This window comes from Rana temporaria, chromosome 7 (genome assembly GCF_905171775.1).
Source record: "Rana temporaria chromosome 7, aRanTem1.1, whole genome shotgun sequence".
In the NCBI taxonomy this organism is placed as follows: domain Eukaryota; kingdom Metazoa; phylum Chordata; class Amphibia; order Anura; family Ranidae; genus Rana; species Rana temporaria.
This window is the reverse complement of record NC_053495.1, coordinates 91,806,651-91,821,616: the sequence shown is the minus strand read 5'-3', so window position 1 is coordinate 91,821,616 and position 14,966 is coordinate 91,806,651. Positions and strand designations below refer to the sequence as shown.

At 43.9% G+C, this 14,966-nt stretch overlaps 1 protein-coding gene across 2 annotated transcripts in view; it reads left to right on the top strand.

Moving 5' to 3' along the window:
* LOC120945484 (ATR interacting protein) overlaps positions 1–14,966 on the top strand; it is a 292,609-nt gene that overhangs the window by 224,060 nt on the left and 53,583 nt on the right. For both annotated transcript variants that reach the window (XM_040359654.1, XM_040359653.1), the window contains one exon: positions 12,875–12,961. In XM_040359654.1, coding sequence (XP_040215588.1) covers positions 12,875–12,961 — 87 coding nt within the window. The remainder of the gene's footprint in view (positions 1–12,874; positions 12,962–14,966) is intronic.

Below are 14,966 nucleotides of genomic sequence, written 5' to 3'. Positions count from 1 at the left end.
GGATTTAAAAAGCCTCCATAGAAACCGGATCCGTCCATAGTGCTTCTTGGCCAAGGTGGATGGTACCCGGGCCTCGGTTGAGAAGAACGGGGTTTTGCCTGTAATGCTCCTCTTTTGAGGGCTGGATCCTGGGTTTTCAGTGCTTTGGTCATACCCAATACCACAGCGATGGCGATACAGGTCCAGGGGTGTGGTGTTCCTGTCCATGGACCCCGGTCCCTGAAGGTCTGCAGACTCTGCTCTCTGCGATGGGCGCAGATTGGACTGCCTGTGTTTTGCAGAGTCCTGCAGCGTTGGATAAGGTAAGTGAAGGGTCTTTCAGAACTTGGTTCTGAAAGTTTACTTCTTTTGAGCCATTATGCTAGTTTGCCTAAAGTTTGCCTGTCTGTGCCTTCTCTCTCCTTTCATTTGTCCTGGTGTAGCAGTGGTTGTGAGGTTCATCTATAATGAGTACTTGCCTGAGTGCGTCATTTAGCCTCCGCCTGCTGGTAGTTGGTTCCTGGGGAAAGTTCCTCCAAAAACTTTGGCTACAGGAAAGTTTGTTTTTGGTCCTCACAGACTGGCTTCGGGCTGACAGCAGACCTTGTGCACGAGCGCGTCACGTGCGCAATAATCATCATAGGCACGCGCAATAGCCTAGATTTATGCGCCCCAGCTTAAAACGCGCATGCGCGACATGCACGGGCGGCTCCGAAATGCGCGCACGGTAGCGTGTGTGCACGCGGCCTCGGGATAGGCGTGCACGGCAGCAACACGCGCGCACACGGCCTTGTAATAGGCGCGCACGGCGACGCGCGCATGCGGGTGAGAGGATTTGTTTCAGCTTCTCTCTATGAGGCTGAAATTGCAGGACAGAGAAGGTCAGATGACTTGCACCTAGACCATAAAGCTCAGTCTACCTCACCCATCATGGCTGACCGGTGGATTTTTTAGTGCATAAATTTACAGTGGCATTTCTTAAGGCGCATAGTGTGCTCTGCATCTCACTGACCAGCGTCAGTGCTGGTCTATAGGTCCGCAAGTGAATGCAATTCCTGGCTGTGAGTACCTTGGCTTTACTATGGCAAAGGGCTCGGGGACTAAAAATGCAAAAAAGACAAAGGGTTCGCCATCAGGCTCAGAGGATCTCGGGCATGCTCCTGCGGCTATTTTCTCTCCTGATAAATTAGAGGTTGCCCAGGGTGATCCATCGGGGCTGTTAGGTGCCTCAGCTGCCCTTGCCCCGCCTGCTCCAGTTTTTTGTAACAGAGGAGGCTCTGGCCTCAACCATGGGTGGACTGGAGAAAAGATTGGCGACTTTAATTGCATCTTCTCTTTCAAGAGATAAACGCACCAGGTCTCCCTCTCCCCCTGCAGAGTTCCTTATGGCGGAACAACTATCCCCGGAAGAGGTTGATTTACCCTCAGGGGATCAGGCAGATGGTCAGTCAGATGTCTCCGACTCTGAGGATTCTCCCCCGGAGGAACCGTTTCGGCTTCTCAGTCCGAAAGGTTGTTGGTGCAGTCCCTTACTGATAGGGGTGCAACGGATCAAAAAACTCACGGATCGGATCGATCCTCGGATCAGGAGTCACGGATCGGATCATTTTCGGATCAGTAAAAAAAAACACACAAGACAAACAAAAGTTTTGTTAAATTACTCTTAAATGTTCACCATTGCCCCCCACTCGCCGAGTCACCATCATCACCATCACTGTTCCAGTCCAACATTGCCCCCACACTAGTAAAACTAACACTGTAATTGCCATTTTTCCCACTGTAATAATAGGCTATTACTATTATTAGTAATAATAGTAATAGCCTATTATTACAGTGGGAAAAATGGCAATTACAGTGTTACTGTTTTACTAGTGTGGGGGCAATGTTGGCTATTATTAATTATTATTATTATTAATTAGCCAACATTGCCCCCACACTAGTAAAACAGTAACACTGTAATTGCCATTTTTCCCACTGTAATATAATATTCATAGCCAACATTGCCCCCACACTAAACAGTAACACACTTGTATAGCCATTTTTCCCATAGCCAACTCACTGTACTGATGTACTGTACTCGTCCGTCTCACTGTACTGTACTCAGGTTGCAATGTTAAATGCAGAGTCCGCGCGCTCTTTCAGAATAGAGAAGATACACGAGCAGAGGGAGGGGTGATGATGTCATCGCGCACCGCCGCCGAGTGTACCAAGATGGCCGACCGCTCCGGAGCTAGGCCGAAGCCGCGGTCTTTCCTAAGGCCGCGGCGGCGGTGCGTTCCGCGGATCACATACTGTGCCGATCCGAACAGGTCGACCCATTCGGATCGCGGATCGGGCACGATCCGTTGCACCCCTACTTACTGAGATGGTCCGTTCGGCCTTCAAGTTACCTTTATTAGAGCCAGCTTCTAGCTCGGTCTCTTCTTTGGGCTCTTTGAAAGCCCCCTCAGGCTGATTATTCCTAAAAACAAAAAAAAAAATCTGTTTTGTATCCCATGGAGGAGAAGTTCACTAAAAAAGTGGAGTGTCCCTACGGTGGACGCAGCTATCTCCTGTGTGAACAAGACTCTGACCTGTACGGTGGACAACGTGCAGATGTTTAAGGACCAGACGGATAAGAGACTGGAGACGTTGTTAAAAACATTGTTCACTACAGCTAGAGGGGTAGGCCAACCTGCAGTAGCAGCTATTGGTATCTGCCAAGCCTTAAAAGACCAGATGATGCAGGTCTTGAAAGATATCCCGGCTCAGCAAACTCGGGAGTTGGCCGACTTTCCCGGGGCATTATGCTTTGCAATAGATGCCATCAAGGACTCTATACAACAGTCCTCCCGCCTTACGCTCCTGTTAGTACATATGCGTAGGCTGCTCTGGTTGAAGAACTGGTCTGCTGAAACCCCTTGCAAAAAACTTCTAGCCGGGTTTCCCTTCCACGGAGAGCGTTTTGTTTGGGCAAGATCTGGATAAGTATATCCAGAAAATTTCCAGTGGCAAGAGCACGCTGTTAGCAGTTAAAAAGAGGTTTAGGGGTCCCCCCTGTTGGCCAATCTAAAGTCTCACGGAATATCTATAGTAGCCTATTTGGACAATCTGTTGCTGGTAGATCGCTCAGTTGCCGATCTAAATCTAGCAGTACACAGAACCGTAAGGTACCTGGAGTCCAGGGGTTGGATTCTCAACCTGGACAAGTCAGTCTTAGTTCCTGTGAAGAGGCTGGAATATTTAGGTCTACTCATAGACACAGATCAGAGAAAGATATCTTTGCCTCAAATAAAGGTCGATTCTTAAAGGGAACTAGTCCAGTTGGTCAATTCAAAGCATCAGCCTTCCATTCGCCTTTGTATGCGGCTGCTGGGGAAAATAGTAGCCTCATTCGAGGCCGTCCCATTTTCCCAGTTCCACTCAACTCTTGAAGTCCCTTAATGCACACAGCTTTAAAGCCCTTCAACGCACACAGCTTTGAACTTCCTAATGCACACAGTATCTATCTTCACACAGAGACACTCAGTAGCAGCTACTGCTCCAACTCCACCTTCCTCTCACTTCTGCTCTCCCCAGCCCTTCATTATATGAGGTGTGTGCACCTGGGCACACACCCTGCAGGCTGTCTATAAGATCTGGACACAGGGTTGGAGATCCCGTCCCACCCATATCTCTGAGGAATCTCCAAGGCACAGAGCCCCATGCAGAAATAGAAAAATCAGAGAAAACTGTCAGAGCAGTTTTCTCTGTTTTTAAATTTACGCTCTGTAGCTCTGCAATCTGGCTATATGCAGACTCTGTGTCCATTTCAACACCATTTCCATAGGGACAGAGCCTCGCTCTGCCACATACCCTCCCCCTCCCCTCTTGTTTCGATACGGAGGGAGAAACAGCTGCACCCACCATAGCAGTTGGGACACCTCTGTGCTGGCCATCAACCACGTAGGCCCAACCCTTTTTTCGGATGTGCTTCCAGGTACGTCCCAGCTTGCATCTTAACAGGGTCCTATAGTTCAGTATACTCTGCCTTCCCACTCTTCTCTTGGGGTCCTTAAGCATACTCTCCTCACTTGGGGAAACTCTGCCTTCCCTGATCCTACCTTTCAGCTTACGGAAGCAGGTTTTATCTTTCACCACAGGTCTTTCAGGTTCAAAAAACCTCTCTGGTTACCCACGGCAACCACATCACTTTTAACAGCACCAATCATTAGCAGATCATACATTTCAACGTCACCCAGTCCAACACAATCAGTGCCATCCATGTCAGTGCTTGTTAGAACTAGACCCAAGGAGGGACCACACACAGGTAAGTGACTACACAGAACAGGTTCATAGCACAGGTCCACCTCACCTGTTGTCCGACACTCCATGGATAACTGATCCAACAAATGACACTGATCCACGCACAAACTACTTCTTTCTGATGTACACATTACATTGTTGCAGAAACCAACATTGGTACTTTCTCTCACAGCGTTTTTGGGTACTTTAAGTTGTACCTCTTTCTGAGTGATGGAAAGCATCTCTGCTAGTGCTGTTTATTCTGGGCCCTTCCTTCTCATGAGGTTTAGCTGGTGAGACAGTATCTGTGCCCTCTACTGACCACTGCTCAGCTGCACCTCTGACTACACCAGCAGGGACATTTCTACTCGCTACATCAGCCGGAGAGACCTTTGATGTCTCCAACAGTTCTGAGCGCCTTCCATACTATTCAGTAACTGGGGGCACCCTCTTGGAGAACCTCAGGACTATTTGCCACACTGTTAATAAGCATTGGACCCACCAATGCCATTCTTGATCAAAGTTTCCCTGCACAGCCTGTACCACCTGGTTCCACCTATTGGTACTACGCAGCACCACCTGGTCCGTCTGCGGTGGAGACACCCAAGTGTACAGCGAGTGCGTTTTTACCAACTCCAGCATTTCTAATAAAGTTTTTGTCATCTCTATGCAACCCATGTCTAAATACCAGACCTTTCTAGGGACTTTTTCCCTGTCCAAGACATGGAGGGGCTCATCCACTGCAGGTTGAAAGGTTGAGAAATTTGAAGAGACCTCCACCTCCTTGGAGGTACCCATCATCGCCGCCTGTTTCTCCCCTGGAGCGCTGTCGGACACATGTCTCACACTTATCTCTTCTGCACCAGTGTCAATGAGCCTCTGCAGGTCATTACAAGTCACATTGTCACCTTGACACTTGCTATTACTTAGTTGCTGGGCTGTGGACAACACATCTGCTATGCCAGCGCCCTGAACCGTTCCTTCAGACTGGAGGGCATTAACCGTCGCAGGAGCAAACGTGTCCTTGAGCACCAGCCCCTCTGCGATCCCTCCATTGGGCATAGCAGGTGTTATGTCCACCACATTATTTAGTATTGCGATTGCATTCTCATACCAACTATCCTAGTCCATTGTGGTTCCATCACCTGGTCTAGAAGACCCCACAGGAACCTGGGATTCACTAGCCAAAACATCATCTGTGTCACTTCTATACTTCTCACATTGGGATGATAAATCTGACAAGGCAGGCTGTAATACATTCTTTTGCCCTACCTGCTCTCGGGGCGCTACTAACACGTACAGCTCTGCACTTTCAGCTTTTGCAGGCTGAATTAAAGGGTCACTAAAGGAATTTTTTTTTTTTTTGCTGAAATGACTGTTTACAGGGTATAGAGACATAATAGTTAACTGATTCCTTTTAAAAACGATTAAAAATCAATCATAAAACGTGCCTCTAATTTCACTTTCGTTTTTGCAGCTAGCTTAGTTTTTGCATGTAATTTAATGCCTCTGTGCTGGACAGAGCCATAGAGAGTGATGGTTGGGAAAACAAAACTAGAATCTCCCAGTACTGTGGTGATCAGGAAACAGACAACCAGGAAGTGTCCAGAACAGAGCAGAATTACAGCAACATCAGAGCAAAAACGAACAATGAGGACATAAAACCAGGACTGCAGTAAGGTAAAGGAAGCTATTTAGCTAAAAAAAAAAATCCTTTAGTGACCCTTTAACTCCTTCACAACTGGGTTATACACTTAGGGTTGTGGGGCTGTGCCCACACACACACACATTGTGACACACATTCTTCCCTTGTCTCACCAGAGTAGCACCACAACCATCCTGGAAAACCTCTGGCTCTAACCCATGGAGACCCCATGAGATTTCCATGGACAATCCTGCGCTTCTGGTTGTCATGGGAAATATCCTACTCCCATTATTGGTAGTAAACACATTTCCAACCTTTTCAGATATGACATTAAGGGAAACACATTTTTCAATGTGATGGTATTGGTGATGATGACATTTGTCAACAGTAAAACTTTTGTCAGCATAACCAACAGAATTTTCATTACGTGTAGACATAACTGCTGCTTTTGTGGATTGTTTATTACCCACTACAGCATGTGAACCTCTCCTCACAGCACCCTCTATATTTAAAGGGGAACTCTTTGCTCCTTGGGCAGCTCCATAGCTAACCTGGGAAACTCTCTGCTTCGTCACTGCGAGCTCCTTGGATGTTTCCCTGGGCCACTCTGCAGCACCTGTCACTAGGGAACATGGCACAAAGACAATTTTGGTCACCCCTAGTTCAACTTTCCCAGCACTCTGCTGGATTATAGCAGGCACATGCATAGTCCCCATGTCCATTTGAGTCTTAAATCTTGCCGTCAGCTGGGCTTCTCCATATGCCTCCCCACTGCTCTGAGTAGCACATTGCAGCAAGTCTATGTCCATTTGTACTGCGGATCTCCCCACTGGACATACTCCCACTTCACTGGGATCAGCATCATAAACTGAAACAGTCTTACCATTTTCAGTGGCTGGCATCATAGTCTTCACTTGAGTGTGCCGTTTCTCAGCTGCATCTATACCAGCTACTGTCTCTTTGGGGCCACAGGATGACACTGTAGCCTTTCCAGACTCTTCACCGATGTTCCAGAACCTTGGGCAAGTAAAGATCCCGTGTCCCACTTGGCCACATTCCAAGAACGGTACTGGACGCAATTGTTCCATCCCAGCAGATAAAAAGAGCCGACACAATGGCCATTAGTGGCCTCTTTAGAAATATGATGGTGGGCTCTTTTTTTTTTTTTTTTCTCTCCCTCTTTCCTTTCTCCTTTTCTCTCGGGGTATAAAAGGGACACAGTAGGAGAACATACGACTCAAGTAGAAGGAATGGAATGTGTAGGGACAGAGCAGACATACTCCACCATAGCTAGGGGTGATGTGAAGGAGGGGAGGTGAACTATAATCTACTTCAATTTTATTTTTTTCGGGGGGGGGGGGGTAGAATAACTGATAAGCTTTTGATAAGACAATTTTGTCTAGTTTTTTTCCTGCAATGTTCGCTTGTGTCTACTATGTAAATGATGGAACATAAGAAAGTACAATGTTGTATGGAATGTTGTTAATAATAATAAAAAATAAATACATTTTGATTATAAAAAAAAAAAACCGGAAGCTAATAATCTCAGAAAACGCCTTTTGGAAAGAGGGTACAGCCATAGGTGCCGCCAAAAAGGCATTTAAACGTACCCAACTCCGAAAGTAGACATGAGCTGCTGGCACCTAAACAGAGCAAGCCCATGGAAGTGGTCATCGAATTATTACAACATATTCTGATGACCACACTAAAATAACCCAAATTTGCCAATGGCACCTTCTTACTTCAGACCCTACTGTGGGACCCCTAGTACCCCCTAGACCTGCTATGACCTAGACGGGTCACGTCTATATGGGACTTGTACAAAATGAATATCAGGGTTCCATCAGGGGAGATCCTTGTAAAGATGTGGGAACCTTTCCATGTGGTGCATGTGTGTATTGTAAATATACGAATACTAAAAAAGATATCTTTCTACCAAATGGCATGAGATTCCTTCCCAAACACCATGCCAACTGTCAAACCACAGATTGTATATCTCCTGATGTGTAGCTGTAATTGCTTTTATATAGGCAAAACTACCCAGAAGTTATGGCAGAGACTCTATCGCCATCTGAAAGCCATGTGAGACAAAGACCCAGATTTGATAAAGTGAGGGTGCTCTTGCGCCTACCTAGTAAAGCTTAAGATGTGAAGTAAAATAATAGTAATGAACTAAAAGTGATGATGCTGCTCAATCTAATAATGTATAAATATCAAATAGAAATACAATAAAATAGTGAAAGGTAAAGTGACGAGCGCAATGAATATGACTGAGTAATCAAAGTGTTAATCAGTGAACATTGATAATAAACTAAAATTGAAACAAAGTGCTAAAAAATATAAAAACATCAATAATGAATAAAAACGTTCAGCCAGCAAGTGGCCAGTGAAAAAAAAAAAAAAAAAAAAAAAAAAAAAGTGTGCACAAAAATAGCTGCAAAAGTCAGCAGGCAAACATAAATATGAAGCCTAAATCAGTCCTGGAATAATAGGCTAACAATACAGCCTTTATACGTGCATAAAAGTGTAGGAAGTTCCATAAAGACAAAAATAAATATAAACTTCTCCAATAGTGATAAACAAATGTTTAAAATCTTCTCATGTGGGTCTTCAAATAATGTGGGCTCACAATGCGCTTACCTTCCCAAGGTAGTAATCAAGCCTTGATTAAATGGATATCCACAAGGGGTGTTGTTGAATCTGCAACTAGCTGTGGATGTTCAGGGCGTCCTGTATAATCCAATGTTTGTAGGCTCCAGATTTCTATTTGGCAGCGGTGGTGCTCAGCATGGGGAAATAAAAAAGGTAGCTTCCCATAGTGTAGAAAACCAAGGCTAATTTATTGGTAAAAACGCTAACAAGTGCATTTTAAAAGATCAAAGAAAACGAAACTAAGAAACAGCTGATGACAGCTTACTGATGTATTGCTTCAAAAATCAGTCCGTCCCTTACATGTTACACCACGTCACGTGGCTTCATCAGAGGTCACACCTCTGATGAAGCCACGTGACGTGGTGTAACATGTAAGGGACGGACTGATTTTTGAAGCAATACATCAGTAAGCTGTCATCAGCTGTTTCTTAGTTTCGTTTTCTTTGATCTTTTAAAATGCACTTGTTAGCGTTTTTACCAATAAATTAGCCTTGGTTTACTACACTATGGGAAGCTACCTTTTTTATTTCCCCATGCTGAGCACCACCGCTGCCAAATAGAAATCTGGAGCCTACAAACATTGGATTATACAGGACGCCCTGAACATCCACAGCTAGTTGCAGATTCAACAACACCCCTTGTGGATATCCATTTAATCAAGGCTTGATTACTACCTTGGGAAGGTAAGCGCATTGTGAGCCCACATTATTTGAAGACCCACATGAGAAGATTTTAAACATTTGTTTATCACTATTGGAGAAGTTTATATTTATTTTTGTCTTTATGGAACTTCCTACACTTTTATGCACGTATAAAGGCTGTATTGTTAGCCTATTATTCCAGGACTGATTTAGGCTTCATATTTATGTTTGCCTGCTGACTTTTGCAGCTATTTTTGTGCACACTTTTTTTTTTTTTTTTTTTTTTTTTTTTTTTCACTGGCCACTTGCTGGCTGAACGTTTTTATTCATTATTGATGTTTTTATATTTTTTAGCACTTTGTTTCAATTTTAGTTTATTATCAATGTTCACTGATTAACACTTTGATTACTCAGTCATATTCATTGCGCTCGTCACTTTACCTTTCAAAGACCCAGATTTACCGCTGGGTAGGCATGTTCTACAAACCCATAAAGGTATATGTCCAAAAATTTAGGTGTTGGTCCTTGACCGGGTGCACCGCAGCCCCCGGGAGGGGACTTTGAGAAGTTTCTCCTCCAGCGGGAGCTGAGGTGAATCTCGGTTTTAATTGCTCCCACACCTCCAGGCCTCAATCAAGCCCAGAATTGTAAGCCCTTTCTACCTGTTTTTTCCTCTGGGACTTTTGATACAGAACTTCTAAATTTAAATTATGGTATTTGTTCTAAATATGTATACCTACATGTTCTTTGTATTTTTCTTTTTTCATTTGTTTTATTTATTCTATTTGATTTCTATTTCATTCTTATTCTATTCTATTTTCCACTTTTTCCGTTTTGCTTAATAGTCCCTGTAAGGCCCCGTACAGACGAGCGGACGGTCCGCCGGACCATTTTCATCGGACATGTCCGCTCGGAGATTTCGGTCTAATGGTTGTACACACCATCAAACCGAAATCCGCGCGGACAGACATCGCGGTGACGTGGCCGCGCCGATGACGCGGCGACGTGCGCCAATCAACATATGACGAAACGCGTAGGTGTGGCCTGCGTTCTGACGTCATCACGCTAACCTGAACAAACTGACCCAGGAAAGGAAAGCAAGAGAGGACGCTGAGATCCCGTTTTTTAACCGCGCATGGTGCAACTTACTGGGCCTGAATTTCTCCATTTACTTGTAAGTGCATTACTTTACTTTGACATTAAAACTGTTTTGCAAAGCTGCACTATGGGCCCCCCCTCTCTTTTTTTGTATTTGAGCCATCCATCCATCTGGTCGATAGGATCCGGTTTGAAGTAGTCCCAGCATACAGCTCTTAGTCATTTGGGTGACTCTAAACATACCCGTGTGCAGTCTGACCGCCGTTGTGGTCTTAATATCCGGTAAGGGGATTCATTTGTCACTCGGGTGTGCTTTTGGTGGAAGGTGGTGCCAGCTTCTTATTACCCTATATCTGAAGACTCTCTGCGGAATTCATTTTTCCAGGAAGTTTTTCTCTTTAGACATCTGGGAATATATGGACTAATACTCCTCTGGAGCCATTCTCTTGCACACACTGTTTATCTGTATACATTCACGGATAGTTTTAACTCATTGTTATTCACTTGAGATTTCTCATTTGTATTTGTTTTTTATTTTTCTTGATTCGTACACATTTTTTCACAATCATTTGTCTTTTTTAGTGTTATACATAATGGTCGATTTTTATCACTGAATTTATTAATTTTGTGTCGCATCAGAATTTTCATTTTTTATTTGTTTGCGATGTACCTTTCTTTTTTCTTATTCGTTCCAATATATGTATCTATTTTTGGTACCAGCAGCATTCTTAAGTTCTTTTTGGTTTAGCGCAGTGTTTTTTTCTTTTTTATAGTACCTTTTCATTTAATAATCCAACTTTGGTGATAGATTTAATACCCATGTATATCCTTGATGACCTAGGTACCTATGATGTTCTATTTTAGGATGACATCATCATTTTGGGTCCGTTGGTGGGGACTTGTCTGGCCCACCAAGGCTCTCCAGCACATGGGAGCCCCATGACGGCTTTTTCCAGCCTCTTGGGGCAGCATTCAGCTTTGCTGAGTGTATTCAGGTGGTATTTAGGCCTAGGAGGTTTCCTCTCCAGCGCGAGTGCATCATGTTGGGCCACTCGCCTATCTGTCCTCGCCCCCTCTGGATTGGCTTTCCGGCCCTAGGTGACTGTTTGGCCGATCTACGTGGGACTGACGTCATGTGGGCGGCGCACATGCTCCCCCGCATTTTCCATCTTCCTGGGCACTTGCGCTCTTTTTGTGCTGGCGGTCTCACTGTACCTGAAGTGCAGGTGATGCGGGGCAGACCTGATTTTATTTTTTTTATTTATTCATTTTTAATTACTTATTTTTATTATTATTTTTATTCGTCCCCCCCCCCCCCTTTTTTTTTTTTTTTTTTAAAGCCAACCTAATTGGCTTACTAATTAACAGGTGTCCTATTTAAATCCTGGCTGTGCTTTTTTCACTTTGCTGCACAGCCAGGATCTAAGCATATGAAGTTTAGTGCTTGGATTTTTTCAAAAATATATTTTCCACCAGCTGGTGTTACTATACCCACCTGGTTTGACATAGAACCTTTTTTTTTCAAAAATCCTATAGCTTAGCGTTTTCTCTCTGCTTACACCCTAACAGACCCTATATTGCTCTGTTCAATGCTGTTTTCATCAGCACTGGTGAGCTACATGGATGTATTGTCCTTTGCAATCCAATATTGCCTAGATACCCTGTAAACGTTCTTTAAAAAGGGCCAGTCTCTCTACTTAGGCATAGGAAACCCTGTTAGATTCAAGGTATGGGAGTAATGATTTTCACTTTCCAACAGATCTCCCACTGTCCGTTTCTGTGTTATCCTTGTGAGCTTTGGTGGGCTGCGCTAGGTCGGCTTCTCAACGGACCCTCAATGGTGCCTGGTTACATTGTTTCAATCTAACAAGGGTTGGGCTCATTTGCCGTCTATACAACTGTATGAAATACACCTGGGCTGGATATTCTATGCCCCCGGGGGTCCCTCCAATTCTGGTGTGCCTTCCCATATATAGAACTATTATGTGAGATGTAAGTATCCATGCATATACTGTTATTCATTTTTGTACAGACTTTGTATGGCTTTTTGGATGCTCTGCGTTTAATGTCTATGTAATTCATGCTGTTCATGAGAGATTTAAAGAAACATACAAGTCTACTTGATTTTTATACTAACATGATGTTTTCTTTCTATTTCTTTCCTTTAATAGAAAAACTAAATGCTTTTTGCCTATACCAATAATAAAAAACCTTGAAGGAGCTATACATATGTGCTGCAAAATAAATCTAGCCATTTGTCTCCAAAACATGTCTGTTATGTGTATTTTGGCAATTTAAATTGCATGCTAGTTCTTTGTATTATCAATTTTTTATGAACTTTATTTGTATACCTTTTGTGTCTAATAAATATATTTTCTATTTTTATACATACTTTTGGCATTCCACATTATTTCTTTCCAATCCGTATTATCCCAGGGGCACTCCCTTCAAATTTTTTTAAATGTATTTGGGATGTGAATGGAAATTGTGGATTTGCATTTCCTTATTGGTTTAAGCTTCATCTTATCTCTCTATTTATATAGTTATTCTAGACATGCGTCCATTATACACTAATATATATTCCCTTTTTTTCTAGGTGATCAGGGTGCAAAACAAACTGATTACTCAAGGCTGGAATTATTCTTCCTCTGAGTCAGGAGTTCAGTGTCAGTGTAATAGAGAGGTACTTTCCCTTTATGTTATGCTTTTTTTTTCATTGTGTTTGAAGGTCTTTGTACATTTCTGTAAAACTGTTATAATCCACTGTGTGAGTGTAATTGCCATTCTTTGTTTTCCTTTTTTATTGTCAGTTTGGCTTTTACTTGCACCACAGAGTTAGGCAAACATATGATTACTACAAAGAGCCTAGTGGCTTTCTGATGGACCCAAAAAGTAAAAAGATGACTGGTCATCCTGTCACTCTTTAACCACTTCCTTACTGGGCACATATACCCCTTCCTGACCAGGTGAAATTTCAGCTTCCGGCACTGCGTCGCTTTAACTGACAATTGCGCGGTCATGCGACGTGGCTCCCAAACAAAATTGACGTCCTTTTTTCCCCACAAATAGAGCTTTATTTTGGTGGTATTTGATCACCTCTGCGGTTTTTATTTTTTGCGCTATAAACAAAAATAGAGCGACAATTTTGAAAAAAAAAAACAATATTTTTTACTTGTTACTATAATAAATTGCCCAATTTTTTTAAAAAAAATAATTTTTTCTCAGTCTAGGTGATACGTATTATTCTACATATTTTTGTTAAAAAATAAAAATAAAAAAAAATCGCAAGAAGCGTCTGGTTTGCGCAAAAGTTATTGCGCTTACAAAATAGGGGACAGAATTATTATTTTTTATTATTTTTTTTTACTACTAATGGCGGCGATCAGCATTTTTTTTCGTGACTGCGACATTATGGCGGAGACATCGGACACTTTTGACACATTTTTGGCGCCATTCACATTTATACAGCGATCAGTGCAATAAATATGCACTAATTACTGTATAAATGTGACTGGCATTGAAGGGGTTAACACTAGGGGGTGAGGAAGGGGTTAATGTGTACCCTGAATTGTGTTACTAACTGTAGGGGAAGGGGGGTGACTGGGGGAGGTGACCGATCTGTGTCCCTATGTACAAGGGACACAGATCCGTCTCCTCTCTCCCCTGACAGGACGTGGAGCTCTGTGTTTACACACAGAGCTCCACGTCTTGTCCCTGTAGCCGCCGATCGCGGGTCCCTGGCGGACATCGCGGCCGCCAGGCACTCGCATCGGCATCTCAGCGATGCGACGCGCGCGCCCGCGCCGCTGGCTGCGCGCGCAGGCCGTAAAAACACGGCCTCCCAGAGATGTAGAGCCACCCTGCGGCCGTACAAAGTCGTACGGCCGTCGGGAAGTGGTTAAGGATTCATCTTTGTAACTCTGTGCTATCAAGTTTCCCCTAACTTCTTCTCTTGAAGCAGCAGATAGTGTCTGTAGGCAGTAAAGCCATGCACGATTAATCATTAACCCCTTCCCGACCGCCGCATGTACATATAGGTCGGCAGAATGGCACGTACAGGCACATTGGCGTACCTGTACGTCCCTGCCTTCTAGCGGGTGGGGGGTCCGATCGGGACCCCCCCCCCCCGCTACACGCGGCGGTCGGGTTCCCTCGGGGAGCGATCCGGGACGACGGCGCGGCTATTTGTTTATAGTCGCGATCGCTCCCCGGAGCTAAAGAACGAGGAGAGCCGTATGTAAACACGGCTTCCCCGTGCTTCACTATGGCGCTGCATCGATCGAGTGATCCCCTTTATAGGGGAGACTCGATCGATGACGTCATTCCTACAGCCACACCCCCCTACAGTTGTAAACACACACTAAGTGTACACTAAATCCTACAGCGCCACCTGTGGTTAACTCCCAAACTGCAACTGTCATTTTCACAATAAAGAATGCAATTTAAATGCATTTTTTGCTGTGAAAATGACAATGGTCCCAAAAATGTGTCAAAATTGTCCGAAGTGTCCGCCATAATGTCGCAGTCACGAAAAAAATCGCTGATCGCCGCCATTAGTAGTAAAAAAAAAAAAAATTAATAAAAATGCAATAAAACTATCCCCTATTTTGTAAACGCTATAAATTTTGCGCAAACCAATCGATAAACGCTTATTGCGTTTTTTTTTACCAAAAATAGGTAGAAGAATA